The sequence below is a fragment of the Thalia democratica genome, chromosome 1, assembly GCF_965202585.1.
Source record: "Thalia democratica chromosome 1, ktThaDemo2.hap1.1, whole genome shotgun sequence".
In the NCBI taxonomy this organism is placed as follows: domain Eukaryota; kingdom Metazoa; phylum Chordata; class Thaliacea; order Salpida; family Salpidae; genus Thalia; species Thalia democratica.
Window position 1 is genome coordinate 76,557,339 of NC_139165.1, and position 16,001 is coordinate 76,573,339.

At 25.2% G+C, this 16,001-nt stretch overlaps 1 protein-coding gene across 1 annotated transcript; it reads left to right on the plus strand.

Annotated features, from left to right (window-relative positions):
* Positions 1 to 3,832: 3,832 nt before the first annotated feature.
* On the plus strand, positions 3,833 to 6,656 carry LOC145844790 (uncharacterized). The gene is made up of 2 exons (XM_082952215.1): positions 3,833 to 4,017; positions 5,524 to 6,656. Exons 1-2 carry the CDS (start codon positions 3,949 to 3,951, stop codon positions 6,337 to 6,339), a joined length of 885 nt encoding a protein of 294 aa, XP_082808341.1. The 5' UTR covers positions 3,833 to 3,948; the 3' UTR covers positions 6,340 to 6,656.
* Positions 6,657 to 16,001: the final 9,345 nt, after the last annotated feature.

Below are 16,001 nucleotides of genomic sequence, written 5' to 3' on the forward strand. Positions count from 1 at the left end.
AGTTTTCGAGTGATTTATTTATTTGCTGTGCAAACTTTTTAAACGGCGCTCTGTTGAAACCTTTCACAACTTTTCAGTGATTTATTGCCGTAAATTTTTTACTTTTTAAAGTACCCACAGAACTAACTTCCAACCTTGTTTTTGATAGAATAGTGTTTTACTTATGTGTTTAAAAAGTTTTCATATTGTCATCTGTGAGATTTTTGTTTAAAAGTTATAAATTTTGTTTTTTATAAGATTTTTCATGTTATTTTTGTCATAAGTATCTTCCAAAATTAGTTTCAATACTTGTTTATATTAAAATATAACCTTTTGAATACTTAACTTTGATCAGTAAGTCTTAAAACTTGTTAATTTAGTTCTAGAAGATAAAAAAAGCTAAAAAAAGAAAGACTTAAAGAATATTTTAATATGCATGTTTTTTATTACATCTTTTATAAAATATGTTAATACTCAACTAATTTCTTTAATTTACAAAAAGGAAAGCAATACACACTGTCTATCCTTTAGCGAACAAAAACTTATTGTTTGTAATATTAAAAACTATCATAACGTTGTGTATATACACATACGTATATTTTCGAATTTCTTAAATTCGGATTTCAAATTTCTCTAACAGACTAACAAACAATTATTTAGCTCGATCTAAATTTAGACCATTAAACGAGTTTTTGATAGGTTTAACCCCTTAAACTTTATTAAAAACAACTATTTTCCTAACAAATAAAATGTTTCACCACAAAACCCATATGATTTAAATTTTAATTAACTTCACCTGTTGTGCAGCTTTTAAAAAGTTTATCTCATTAAGTTTTGTACTTGAAATATCATTAAGTTTTATATTTATTAAGCGCTTTGGTTATTTGTTTATTACCTCGATTTAAAGATTTAATTAATTATTTAAAGATTAAATATTCTAGAACGGTTTTACACAACTTTACAGTAAACAGAAAAATTTAAATTGTATTTTATCAAACAGTATTATTTAGATAGATACCAGAAATAATCCCCCTCCAAGTCGGTTTTACTGGTTAACATAAGTGTTTAGTTTTAATTAGTTATGAAAAAATACTATTAAAAAACAATTGGATCACTACCTAAAACATACATTGTAAAATAATAAAAAAATCTTTATAAAAGCTAAAAATATAAGTTATTCTTTATCATTTAATATCTGGAAAGCTAATCTAGCATATTTTAATCATATCATTAAATGAAAAAATGTTCTATTAGCTTTGGACAGTAAGACCACAAATACAATGAACTGCTTTATCTAACAGTAAGTCAATACAATGAATGTCTACAAGCATTTTGGTTCTTTTGGCATGTTATGTCATCTATCAGCAACTTATTCGATTTGTTTGAAATAATCTGATTATTTTATGTCGAGGTCTACTAGCTACGTTGACAGATAAACTCTATAGAAATTATAGAAATTAACTATAATCAATCAAAATGTTGTCTCTAAAAAACTAAGCATAAATCCAATAGTGTTTGTATGTATATGGTTTAAATAACGATAATCATTTTACTGACAGATGATTAATGAAGTTTTTTATGAGTTTTTAGAAACAATTTATTGTTCTATCGAACTGGCTATTTCAAAAAGATTATGTAAAACAAAAAAGAAAGCTGTTGCACCGATGTAGTCAATTTTGTTGAACTGACTTGCATTCTCTTAATAAAGTTAACAAGAGTTTCTGTAAGCGTTTTGCTTTGAAGTGCTAGTTTTAGCAATTAACTTTATAACAACAGTAATCAATTATACATTAACCATTTTAGTTAAGTTATTTTTGTCATATCACTACAACTTACCTGTATAACTTTCATTTAAAAACGTTTGAAATTGATTTTAAAAATTACTTTTTAGTACATTTACACTATTATAAGAAGCTTTAGTTTTACTATAGTATACAAAATACTTTTTTTGTCACTTTAAAATACTATCACATATCTTTATTTAATATTTTTATTTTGTTCTTGTATTTATGTAATTAAGTTTGTGCTTATAGTAAATAAAATATACATTCCAAACATAAAATCTTATTTTTTTTAGTAGTACTAGGTCAATTACTAGACTTAATATTTTTCTATTAATCAATTTATTTCTTTTTTATGATTTCATGAAATACTATTTATAAGGTTTCTAAAAAACACTAGAATTCATTTCCTAATTCTTTTTTACACGAAAATTTTTTAACATAATATATAATTTTTAACCACTTTTATCTATTTTTTTATTGAAGCGATGATAAGTTTTTGTTCTTATATTTTTATAATATTAGGATTTATTTTATTTTTCTTTTAGTTTTACTTTAACCTTGGTTTATAAATATATTTGTTAAAAAAAATTAATGTATGTTGTACCATAATACATTTGGTTATATCATTTTCTTAAGTTTTATATGTACATTGTACATATTGTAAAATAGTTTCAGTGTACGTAAGTTAAATTTTATAAATTAAGTAAATTAAGGTTACAATAATTTCTAAGTAAAATAGACTGACATCATATAAACATATATTAAATAATAAAAAGCTCTCATGTTTACCAAAATATAACAAACAACAAGTATGAATTCTAATGTTAATATTGCAGCACTTTTCTTATTCAAGAAAAAAAAATACACAAACAAATAAAACTTTAACTCAAACTAAAACCAACATGTCAAATAAAGGCTGTCTCGAACACAAATTATCTCAGACGATAAACTGTGCATTGCCCGTGTGAGACCAAAATAAAAATTATACCTACAACAAAGACCTTTCTCACAATGCCACCCAGGAACCCAGCAATTTTCAGATACCTCCAACAAGCGGCCTCAAATCCGATTGACCCGGTTAAACGCTGACGGCTTGACGGCGAACGATGATCGAGCGTCGGATAAGAGAGGCAGTTGATGCGCGTAATCGAGGTGCACTTGTGCTGCGTCAATCACTTTAAAAGGGCGCCTGCTGATGCCGGTGGCATTTTGAACTGATGTTGAACGTCCATCAATCAACGGTAAGCGCAGGTTTTATCATGGATCGGTGGTTCTCTTCAAAGGTTTAACAAGCGACACTGGGGCTTACAAGTAATACAAAACCAGTTCTGGGTTTGTTATATACAGTTTTGATGTTTGTACCTGGTATTGATCAGTTTAAAAAAAAAGTAACACCTAAATCTTACAACACGTATTATTAGTTTTTTTTTTCTGAAAATAACGGTTATTAAATTGTATTTGTATTTATTTCAATAAGTTTTTTTTAATAAAAAAAAGTATTTTGTTTGAAAACAACTAACTAATTTTTATCAGAACTAATAGTAAACTTTGAGTAAAAAAGGTTTTAGATTTTTTGATTTCGTTTAATTTCAGATACTGCAGTCTTATATCTAAAAAAGAAGTTTGAACAAAGATTTCATTGAGCACCTAATAATTTTTAGTTTAACTTTTAGTTGCTTACTTTAACTAAGATAATCGAATTATTTTTATCTATATTTAAAGCGTAAAGAAACGTATTTAAAACAATTATTAACACACGCCTTTTATATTTTCAAGAGAAAAACGTCTTGCTTCATTTTGACATCAAAAACTACAGTTTTTTACTTTGTTTTATTTAAAGTAGTATACGTATGTGATTTAGAAAATGTATAAATTTGTATAAATTTGTAAGAAGCTTTACATAAAGTTCATTAAAATAGAAAGTTGCAAATAGTTTTTACTTTTGAACACTTGGAGCGCAAGAGAGCTGTAACGAAAAAGCGAGAGAAAAAAGAAAAAGCAGAGCAGTTTGTTTTGATTTCATCGTGGACTTCTTAGTTTAGTCGGCTATTAGGCATTATCGATAGCATGACAAGCGTGAATTTTAATTTGTTAAATGAGCTACTGTTTTAGTTTTTTTGTTTATTTTTTTTTCATTTGAGTATTACAACAACAGAAATATATAAAGTTAACTAAACTTGAAACGATGTCAGCAAAACAAGACTGTTTTTCCTATAACAAGTATTTACAACCAACTGAAAAAGACAAGCCTGAGGTAAATTGATTTGAGAAATCCTCTTGTTTTAACTAATATTAAAAAAAAATGGTTTAAGCAGTACAGGCTCAGTTTGTAATGACAAAAATGTAAATAACTTAAAAGTTGTTTAGTAAGTACTCAAAGTTTTGTGGCTATACTTGTTTAGGTGAATATTTATATATTATAAAACTTAAAAAACAAAACTATCATTTAAAATTTGCAGATATTTTTAATGTGGTAAAACTAAACTTTTTATGTATACTATAACAACCTAAAGTTAAATATTTTCAAATTTTTTGTATTCTTGAGCATAATGTAATACTTTTCGTCTGTATCAGTTTTATAATATTACTTTCATATGTGTATTGAATCATAATATTTAAGTTGATAAGCTAAACTTTAGATATGTTTAGTTTTAAATGTACATAAAAACAAATTTTAAGTAATAAATTAGTAATTTACAAGCATTTTGTAATGAGTAAAACAAAGGTAGATATATGACTGAATATGTAATAAGAAAGTTCAACAAAACACTTAAGCTCAAGTAAAAAAAAAAACATTTCGAACATGTCGTAACGCGGCCGCCATATTTAAAACCGTTGCTCGGGTTCAGCTAACCTCTGATTTTAACCATTTAAAAAATATGTTCTATGTTTAATTGGTGCTGTTAGAATTATAACTACAAGATAGTACAGTGCTTATTCACTTATCCGGACTTCACTTATCCGGACGCTCACTTATCCGGACAGATTCGGTCAGAAGAAAATTCAAAAAGTTTTCTATAGTAAACACAAAAACTCATACAAAAAGTTTCACAATTTTTCAAATACCATGAGTTTTCTGCTTAAAAACGTAGAAAAAATATAATACAAATGTCTATTATTTCTTGTTTTAGTAAAACTTCCAATATAAGCTAGTTTGTTAGGAGTAATATGTTTCCGTAAAATTGACTTTAAACTTAGTCAAAGTTTTCCGTTTTCGGTCTGTTTTTTTTTTAATTAAAAAAAATATTTAATTTAATCAGATAGTTTTACATAATTTTTTGTTTTTAAAGATAAATTTTATTTATATTTTCTCTTAAAAAAAACTTTTCTTTTTATTAATTAATAGTTAGGGCAGGTGGAATTGCAAATGACGAATTTTAATTGCTTGACCCTCAAAAAACGTATATAGTTGTAGAGGGTTAGTAAGTCTGATGTTTTTCTACCATAAAAAAATAAATTAGTAAACCTAAAATTTAGCTTTTATTATTTATCATCTTTTTATATTTTACTCACAATTACTATGTATATTTTTTACCATAACACTTTTATTATGCACTGCATTATATGCAGCAGTTATATTATATGAAAAAGTATGATTTTTTGTAGTTATCCGGATTTTTAGTTATCCGGACATGTTTACAGAAAAATCTTGCCCAACGTGTCCGGATAAGTGAATAAGCACTGTATTTAGTTACTGTTAATTTACAACAGTAACATTTATCATTTTAAGCAAGTTTGGTAAACTTTGTTACTGTTACAGATCAACTTGAAGCAGTCCCCGTTGGCTCTGTTAGCCCAAACTTGCTCGGCCATCGAAAGCAACTTGACTTCTTGCACCAGGCCCAGCTACAACATCGACTACAAGCCGCAAGCCGTCAAGCAGATCAGCAAAGAAAGCGTCCACCCGAAAATCCGTGACGTTGCCGTGTTGCCGCGAGCTGCTGAGACCAAGCCAAAAACCCCGAGAAAAATGGTGAAACGGGCTGCTAGCAACTCCCCTGTTGTAGCGGTTCCGTCCCCGAAAAAGCAAAAGGTGAGTGAGAAGTTGACGCCGCCAACAGTGCCAGAAAGGGTGCCCAGCGAGAATCTGTTGAATTATTCGAGCCATTCTAGTTCTCCGTACTACCAGCAAAGCGATAGTTTTCTCAAACAGGCGCAACTCCAAATGCAGATGATGAATCCAATGCATTACTACATGAAGACAATCGAAGATCAGCTGAAAAGTTCCCAGCACGTCTGCAACTGGATGGTCAGCAACGTCACTTGCGGCAAGAAGTTTTCCACTTCCGACCAACTTCTCTCCCATCTTCAAACTCACGCTATGACGTCACAACAACCGTCATATCCACCAATCAGCAGATTGCAAACCAACCAGATGCTCCAATCAGCTTACAGCTTGCTTCAGAGTCAGCAGAATCAGCTGGCTCAGGTGAATTTTGCAGCGAATCAGAGCAGCTTGAGCGGCCTTCCTCTGTTCAACCCCTTTGCTAAATATCTCCATGGAAACGTGCCCGTGTTGCCCGCCCAAACAGGGGTTTCACCTTACTGTCTGCCCTTCAGTAACGTGTTTAGTTGAATTCAAAACTAACTTGAATTCTAATAAATACATTAAAACTTTGTTGGTAATAAAACTCTGTAAATTATTTTATTAAAGAGTTTTCAGTAATGTTTGTTCTTAGATTTATATATTTTAAAAAAGTTTAATGATCATTTTTATATTAACTCGCTATTTAGAAGAAATGTAGTAACTATAGTACAACTATTTGATCAAGTACGCCTTTTATTTGTCTTTTTTTAATTAAACTTGAAATTTTATTTCAAAATGTTTAAAATTAGTTGGCTAAAGTTTTGGTGCCGATCTCATCAATAGACTTTAAATTAGTTAAAAAGCATGAAAATAGTTTACTGTTTTACTTAGTTCGGTTTTCAACCTTAATATAATTTTTATTGTAAAAACAATCAAACAAGTTTTTAGTTTTATTAAGTCGTTTTTATTAATTTACAACCTAATATTTATGTTGAATTTCTTATTTAGTAGTTAATAAGTGTTAAATTATAATTACGAAAAGTTTAAAGATGTTATGTTGTGTTTTTTTATTTACTTCTAAATAGATGGTTATAAAAATATGGCGTTTTAATTTTATTCAGTTCTCAAATTTTGTTGTTTTACAAAATCACTAAAACCTTTTTTCCAAGTCCTGTCTGTTTAAAAAATTCAAACCATTATTGTTTTGAAACTTTTCTATTTGAGTAAAAACTTTCCAAAAAACATGTTCATAAATATTTTCATCGTTTTTCAAAATAAACAAAAAATGAAACGAAAGTCTGTGTTCTCATGAAAAAAAGTCAAATTTTTCTGTCATTAAAAGAAACTAATAAAGCTTTTAATGCTTGACTACTTTAAGTATTTTACTATGTCTAATCAAACAAAAATTTTAAAAAATATATATACAAAATGTTCATTTTATACATTTAAAATTTCAAGCTGCTGACACTTCTGCAAGTTAATCAGGATGTCTACAAAACGAATTAACAATACGCTACAGATACGTCCATACTTAACATGTTACTTAAAACGACTGTATGCAAAATCGCAAACTACCGTAACCACTTTATGTAATGTAGAAACTGAAGTATTTGACACTTTTTAAGCGTTTCGTTGTCAGCTCCGGAAGTATCACGAGTGTTGTTAGAATAAACAGTGAAAATGTTACTTAAGAAGTCTTGCAATTTGAGTGTGTAAAAATTAAAAGCATTCACACAATGTGGTTAAAATAAAGCTATGATTTATAATATTTTATTTATATTGGTATAAGAGTTTACTTGTAGATTTTATAATGTGAAAAACTAAATTATTGCTCAGTTATTATGTATATTAATAAAAAAAGTAACAACTGTTATAAAAACTTTCATATATGATTATTTTTTTCATTAAATAGTTAGTCAGGTTAGTGGTATGTAACATTCTTTTTATTTGAAAAATGATTAATTTTTCCCATTGATAAGAAAACCTATCTTTATAAAATTTCTTTTAACTGTTTTAAGCTCACTAATTCTGTTTTATAACTGAATTACTCTGAAATTTAGAACAAAAAGTTTATTTTTAAACATTTTCTTTATTTAAGATAATCATATACTTTATTTTTATAAAATTTTAGTATCATCTGACTTAAAAAAGTATAAAAATATCTTAAAAAAAGTAAGTGTTATATTAAAACAAATTGAAATAGTTTGTTTAGTAACTCTAACTGCTTATTTTATTACTGTTTAAAAAGTTCAGGTTTTTGAAGGATGTTAAAATACGTATAAATAAAAACTTATATGTAAGTTTTGTTTGCTTTTATATTATAAAGTTTTTTTTTAATTTAATAGAAATTCATTTGTACTGATATTTCTGTGAATTTTGTTTTTGTACTTTTTAAAACTTATTTTTAGAATTTTGTTTCGTAACAACGCATAAATTTGCTGATTTCGTAAACAAAAAAAGAGGAAGTTGTTTGTTTGATATTGAATGTCGTCGATAAAATCTGAATACTAAATTTAACGACACTTATGCACGATTTCAATGAAGGCCACCCACTTAAAACTGATCTGGGTTGAGTTTATATAAATTATCAGACGTTGCCCGCAGTTATCTTTATAAATGAAACTTTTTGACATTGTTGTTGTAAGATGACAGCTTTATGCTGAATTATTGTCATTTAATTTGAGACGCTATAAAAAACAAAGGTTTAAAATCTAAAGCGTTTATAATACATGTGAATTAAATTTCGTATCGGAGAGCAATTGGCCTTTTTCTGCAGTATTTGACCATAAACTATCTACATTAGATAAAATAAATACTTTTGACTGATGCTAGAATATTCAATGATGTACTACATGCTTTGATATAAAAACAAATTTGAATTACACCAACACAAATAAAATGTTTCTTAATAAAAAATCTACAATGCAAGTATAGTTTTATTTTCTGAAGCGTGTATAATAAATGCGTATGTACTATTACAACACATTTATTCTATGCAACCAAAAATAAACAAAAAGCATTTAAATCTTTTTCTGGCTTGTTTAAGATTTGCCGCTTGTTCGCACTATTAAATTTTGTTTTCTTAAATTTGTTATGGTGTAATAAATTATATTCTATTGTTTTTGTAATAAACACTACTTATAAATAAACGATAGTATTTTTTACCTTTTTTTACTACATACTCAATTGTACTAATATATCTAATACAATTAAATTTAAAAGAAGAAAACAATAAGCAGATTAAATTTTTTTGCTTTTGAAACTCATATGATTTAGAAGTTTAAACTATTTCATTACTGTTTAAATATTTAAATATGTCTTTTATAAGTGATAACTAAGTAGTCAGAAATTTTGTGAGCTTTTATTGAAGTAATTGAGTTAATAAATAAAAATTCTTAATAACATGAAATAAAAATTTCATTTATCTAAACATAAGAATTAAAGTCTTTACTTCATACAACCCTAATTTTTCAAGAGTAAAACAAAGGGTGTAAGATTGTTTGGCTGTGAAGTAAACATCTTTCCTGTAATACATCTCAATCGTATCATTTGATATCAAGAGGGGTTAAATTTAGGGATAAATTGTTAAGAATATTGAAATATAAAGTTTTGTAACTATTGTCAACAAAAGTTTTTGTATATGAAAAATAACAACTAAAACGTATTTTATATTTTCTTAAAACTTTATATAGTGTACAGAAACAACTTTTATATATACAAAGTATTTAAAAAGGTTCTTTGTAGTTCAATTAAAATAATAGCATAAAAAGTTATAATTTTAGAATTTGATATTTTGCTTGAAGTTAGCTTCAACTAACTCTTTAAACAAAAAAAAGTAAGCTCAAATTTTGAACGTTGACAGATTACTAATCAATCAATTTTTTTTTAATTTTTAAAAAAATAACCTAAGCTAAAAACATCTTCGGTTTAAAAATAAATAAAGATCATTAACTCTTAGTTTATTATTGATGAAAATTGAAAAACTTGAAACAAAAAGGCTTACAACATTTAAGCTTTTATTAAAAATGTTTACTTTTGGTTTTTCCTTAAAACTTTTTTAAAACTTTAAAAGAAGAAAGAATATTTTTCTGAAAATTAAAAACTTATGTTTTAACTCTATTCTATTTATTTTATAATATACGAAAGGAATATTTTAACATTTTTTTATGATTTACATAAGCAACTTTTGTAAAGGCACAGTACATATATATGCTTATTAATTCAAATTTTATATTATCTTAAACTTAAAATTTTATTAAACAATGAATAACTTTTTTGTTGTAAAAGTTGACTGATTTTTATTTATTTTCGAACAAAAGTTTTAATTCACTATTATAAAAGTTAAATTCAATAATTTATTTCCAGAACATATCGAATTATTCAAAAATCAATTAAGTTAGGCGCCAGTTTGAGATATCTTGAGGGTAAATCTAATTTCTTTCAAATAAAAACTTGCTATTGAAGTTTAAAAAAAAGTTTATTACCAGATTAGTCAGATTACTTTATTTTAAAGGGAAATAAAAAATTATATATTCATTTTTAATTCTGACTTGATATTGATTAATTATATATAGATTGATTGTTTATTTACAATTTCACATATGACTATAGTAAAAGCTCATAATGGTACGATAAAGCTGTAAGTACTTTTTTATTTACTTTTTTTTTATACTCAAAGGGGTTAAGAAAACCTAAATTTTGTAAAGTTTAAAATAAAGAGCTAAAGTATACTTAAATTAAATGAAATATATATTTGAGATTTACAAGCTTCGAACCAATAAATAATGTTTAAGTAAAGAACGTTATTTATATAATAACGTTTTTTAAAATTCATAAAGATTGAAGTCAGTCCTTTTACAGAATTTAAAGGGAACTGTTTTTTACATCTTGTATGTTTTTGAAGCTATGTATAAACTAATTCGTTTTAGATGAAAGAAAGCTAAAAGAAAAAACTACCTCGGACTTTTTGAGGTTAAAATATGCTTTAAACTATTTTAGAAAAGTTTAAGTCCTTTTCGGTGCTTCGAACTACTTAACAACACATAAGTGCTTATTTTCATAATAATATACATTATTTTTCTAAGATACAAAGTAAAAGTTGTTCACAATAAAATATCCTTTTAAAATAGAGTTTATAAACTTTTCCAAAAACAACTGACTGAATAATACTAGTTTTTAATTTTATAGCGATTTCTTACATTTTGTAAATTTATACCTTAAACTAAAAGAAAGTTAAGTTACTTGAATAATAAGAGCGAAATATAGTCGCTTATGTCAATCAATCCAGCTAAAGTCAAGTAAGAAAATGTAGCTTTACAAAATACAGTTTCATAATGACAGCTCACTTCAACAAAATGAAGCACAAAATAACCAGCAGGTGCACTGACTTTAAGAAGCTATGTAGGTAATTTTGTCATTTATTGTACAGTGCATCTTTCTATATTTAAATATATTTCAAAAGGTAATTTGTATGTAATTTAAACTAGCCACCTGTTTAAAGAAAATTGCTACACGCATTTTAGTACGTCGTATCTAATGCTTAATGTTAGTATAAAGTGTTATTTAGGATTTTTTAAAATATTTTTATAAAAAAATTTACCAACAAATGATTTTTGCTTATTTGTTTTTTTATGCGAATAAACTATTAGAAACTAGTATTCAATGTATAATAAAATAGTCATTGACTTTTATTAACTTATTAAGTGTATCGTTATTTCATTTTTCAAAAGCAAAATTAGAATACTACTTAGCTTTAACATTTCATAACAAGATAGGCTGGCTACCTAAGATGTAGCTTATATTAAATGTGTTAAAATATTTTAATTTAAAAAATTTGAAAATATTTTAATGGAAAATTGTTTTTTACTCAAGAAATAACAGTTGTTTCTAATACCATTCCACAAAATAAATACTGAAGTTTTATACTTATAATTAAAGATTTTTGTGTAAAAATATAAGTTCTAGATGGTTTGAATTTTTTCATACCCATGTTTTACCACTAAATGGCTTTTATTAGGCTTAAAAAATTTATTCGAATATTTAACTTTTCATACAGTATACAATTTAGCATTTAGAAAAAAGTTAGTTTCATAAAACAGATTATCCAGCAAATTTGTTTATAATACTATGGTGTTTTTTAGAACAAAAAAAATAGTGATTTGAAATTAAAAATAAATACTCAAAAAAATTGAAACCTGAAATAAAAATTTAAGTTTTAATCGCAATTTTATACATAACTTACTTAATTTTTTAATTGTTTTGCTATAAAAAGTCATTTAATTAGAGTGTCGTCATATATTTTGAAATTTTTATTAGATTAAATTTAATGCTTGTTAAAATTAGAAAGTTAGTTTTTTATGACTTTTTAAGAAACCACAAAAGTTTAATGAACATCTGTGACTAAAGTATTTTATAAAATATAATTCAACTCAAACTGAATGAAGCTAACTTATCACATAAGTTTGGAAACTTCGCTTTCAATACGTTCTTTGAACTATTGTAAAAATCTGTTGTAAAGCCTAAAGCTACTAACTTTACAAAAAAATAATTTGATTGAAAAACGCAGTATATTGTGCTAATTAAAACCAAAATCATTAATATAATAGTTTAGTGTTTTTGATATGTATATTTTGTAATAAAGATATTTTTAGTATTAAGTTGCAAAATTAAACTGAAGAACATTGATAATCTGACAGTTTTTTTTTCTAATTTTGATTATTAAAAGAATTTTACGTTTTTCTTCAAAATAAGTCTTTTTAATCCAAACTGCAACAAAAATAAATACTTTATTGATATCAAAATGCTATAATCTTTTGCTTACGATACATCTTTTAACATGTTTTTACGTGTAAGGTTAACATTTAATTATTGTTAGTGTAAAATAAAGCTAAATAGTCTAAGTATAATTAAAAAGTACTTTTTGTTTAAAAAATATGATCATTTGGTTACGATACATTTTAAAATTAGTTTTTACCCGTAAAAACTTATCAATAAGTTTACTAATCTTTAAGAACTTGTTTAAAACATTTTGATTGATTATTAATTTCTATTATTTTGACTGTAAACTAAAGCTTTCATAATCCAGGTAGACTGGTGCCAACATAACACAGTTGAAAGGTTCAAACTGTTTTGAAGTCGTAAACTAATGTTGGGTTTGGCAACTAACGTATTAATACGTTTTTAGCCACAATGTTTATGGAAAAACACATAAAATGTCATCATTAATATCCGAGTGTAATCAATCATTTCCGACTTGTTGAGCTTGTTTTGATACTCTTCAAAACAATAAGTTTTATTTTTAGTTAAGCAAGGACAGCAATAAAAACTTTAAGTCTATTTGGTTTTTACAGTTTGCATAAACTGAGATTTTATCCTTTTTTCTAATCACTAAAATAAGCCTTGTCAAGAAAATAATCAGATTTTTATCTGCATTTATTGAATTTGATTGTAAAAAAAAATATATCAGTTTAATAGGCTTCGTAGTAAAATAAAAAATACTGATAGTGTATACATCACAATTTTAATAAATTTTCTTATTGAAATTTACAAACAATGTTTGACTAAGAAAGAACTAAGTTTTCTTTTTTTTAGGGTCGAAATATTTTGCTTTTAAGTAAATTTAATTATTAAGAATACACTTTTATCAGGTATAATTTTTCTATCAGTTTGTCTTTGTAAAGTAACATTTTTGGAGTTTAGTGTTTTTTCATAAAAATTTATGAGACATTTATTAATATTTTTATAGTTTCAACTATAGCTTGTTATAAACTTTTTGAGTTTTTATAAACTTATTATAATTTAACTATGTAATTTATACATGATTCAAGTTAAAAGTAAGAAATATATTTTCAAAGAAAATAAATACTAATCAACCTCATTTATTTGCATCTGTTATTTCATTTCCCTACAGGCTTGTTTTATTGTGTTAGCTTCATTTTACTTCGTGTTGTGTTAAATTGCAGAAAAAAATGAAAATGGAAAGAAGAATATGTGACGTCAAACTAATTAGCCACATGAAAAATTTTACTGTACTGTATATTTAACTTTTTTATTTATTTAGTTGTAAATTTTTACTTTTTTTAAGTAGTCAGATATGTAATAAAAATTTAAATGTTTTACTTACTAGTAAAATTTGTTATGTTTTTATTGGAATATTTTTATCCATTGCATTTTAAGAATTCATTTACTTTGTATGTTAAAAATTTTTCTATTTCTATCATTTAATTACATGATTTGATTATAATTTCTTTAAACTAAAAATAACATGTTTTTTATTAATTTATTCACAAACTTATTTGTTCTCAAGTATAATCTGTTCAATGAAAGAAAAATAAACTTTATAGAAAATTTTAAACTGATTTTCAAAAGTAGAAAAACAAGTATGATCGACCTTTTAAAAGTCGACAAACTTCTACTTGATATCAAATGTAAGCGATAGCATCAGAAAAGGTATAATATAACACTGAAAGAAATAAAATTTGCCCACCCATATAAATAAAAACATACATGTATTTACTTTTTGTAAAATGATAAGAAACTATATTAAAGGTCCTGAAATTTTATTTGATAAAAACTGACACAGCTAGTTATTTGGTACTGATTAAAAGTGCTAACTTAATAACAATACTTTACAGTCAAGCATGTTTAAAAGCTAATTATATTATTTCTATTGATAAATATATTTTTTAATATTAAAAAGTCTTGTAAATTCACGAAAAAAAATTGTATGAATAAGCCGTATGAAATGACGATTATAAACGAATAAAAATTAGAAAAAAATTTTGTTTTAATTTCTTTATTTTGAGCACCCATATCTAGAAATAAAATTGAGTAACTTCGCTCGACAAAAGTTTAATTATAAATACATTAGTATTAGTATAACATTTGCCAAAATAATATAAGGAACTAATTAAAAAGTGATTTTTAGTAATAGAAATGTTTAAAATTTAACTTCATTGACAACAGTAAATTTAAACTTTCTATAAAACATTATTTTCAAACTTTAAGCAATCTCAAACTCCTAGCTTTTGTTATTATATTTTTTTGTAGCGAAGTGTTTTTAAATACTACAATTTAAGAAAAAGAAAAACTTTCAAGTTTTTTTTTAATTTTGTGGTTGATTTCTCAATTTTTTAAAACTAGTTGATGTTAAACAAGCTTTTATTAAAGATACTTATTAAATCTTTTTTCGGAAAATTTAGCTGTTAAACTATATATCAATAAATTTTGAATGAGTTTAAAGCAAAAATCAAACAACTAAACACGTAAAAAATAGTAGAAAATAAAAAAAATTAAAACTCATTACCGGAAACTTTAAATCAAAACTATAGTATAGATCAATAAAAATTTTGTGGTTACGTATCTACACACATTCAGGAAATTTTGGAATTACTTTAGTTTTAGTTAAACAAACTATGACTTTTAGTTTTGTAAATTTTATTCTTATTTTACTAGAATTGTTTTAATTTTTTTTTTACCTTATGTAAACTTTTAATTAATTATTCACTTGCTAAATTGCTTTTAGTAAGTCGGTATTAAATTAAAAAAGCTGTTAAAGTCGTCAAACTACGTAAAATTAGAAAAGTACTCGAAAACGCATAACCGTGAGATATTAATACATAGTAAAATTGTGTGAATTTACGTAAAATGACTTCGTATTCAGTATCGATTATATTTTCAAGAGTTAATATAACAACATAACAATTGATTTAATCTCATATATTTATACTTAATTTACGCCTGTTACAGTTAATTTATCAAATATTTGACTGAACTTTTTTTTCTAAATTAAACAAAAGAAAGAAAACGGTTTTAATCTTCAAACTATAACGCAAAGTCTTAGCTAAACGAAACTTTAGTTCGCATCTACTACGTTACAAAATTATTAATATAGTATAACATTTGCTTATTTGCAATTAAATTTAACTTGAAATTTAAATGCTAATGACAGAATTTATATATTTTTACTTTAGCTCATCTTCTGTTTAAAATTCTACTTTTTAAAATTTAAAGCAAAATTTTCAAGAAAAACTTTGGCATTAGCTACCTGAAACTATAGATTTAAATACATTTAATACGGATTTTAAATAATAAAGTCAGCATATAACACAAAGTCATATTATAGAAACTATTTTAATTAAATTTCAATTTAATCCTTTGCGAAATTTCGTTTTAAATATCAAACTAAAATACATCAAACAATTTATGTTGTC

Bases quoted from the DNA above. Each gene is read 5' to 3' on its own strand.
- LOC145844790 (XM_082952215.1), top strand. From the start codon at position 3,949: ATGTCAGCAAAACAAGACTGTTTTTCCTATAACAAGTATTTACAACCA. The intron at 4,018-5,523 runs GTAAATTGATTT...TTACTGTTACAG, and splicing joins CTGAAAAAGACAAGCCTGAG to ATCAACTTGAAGCAGTCCCC.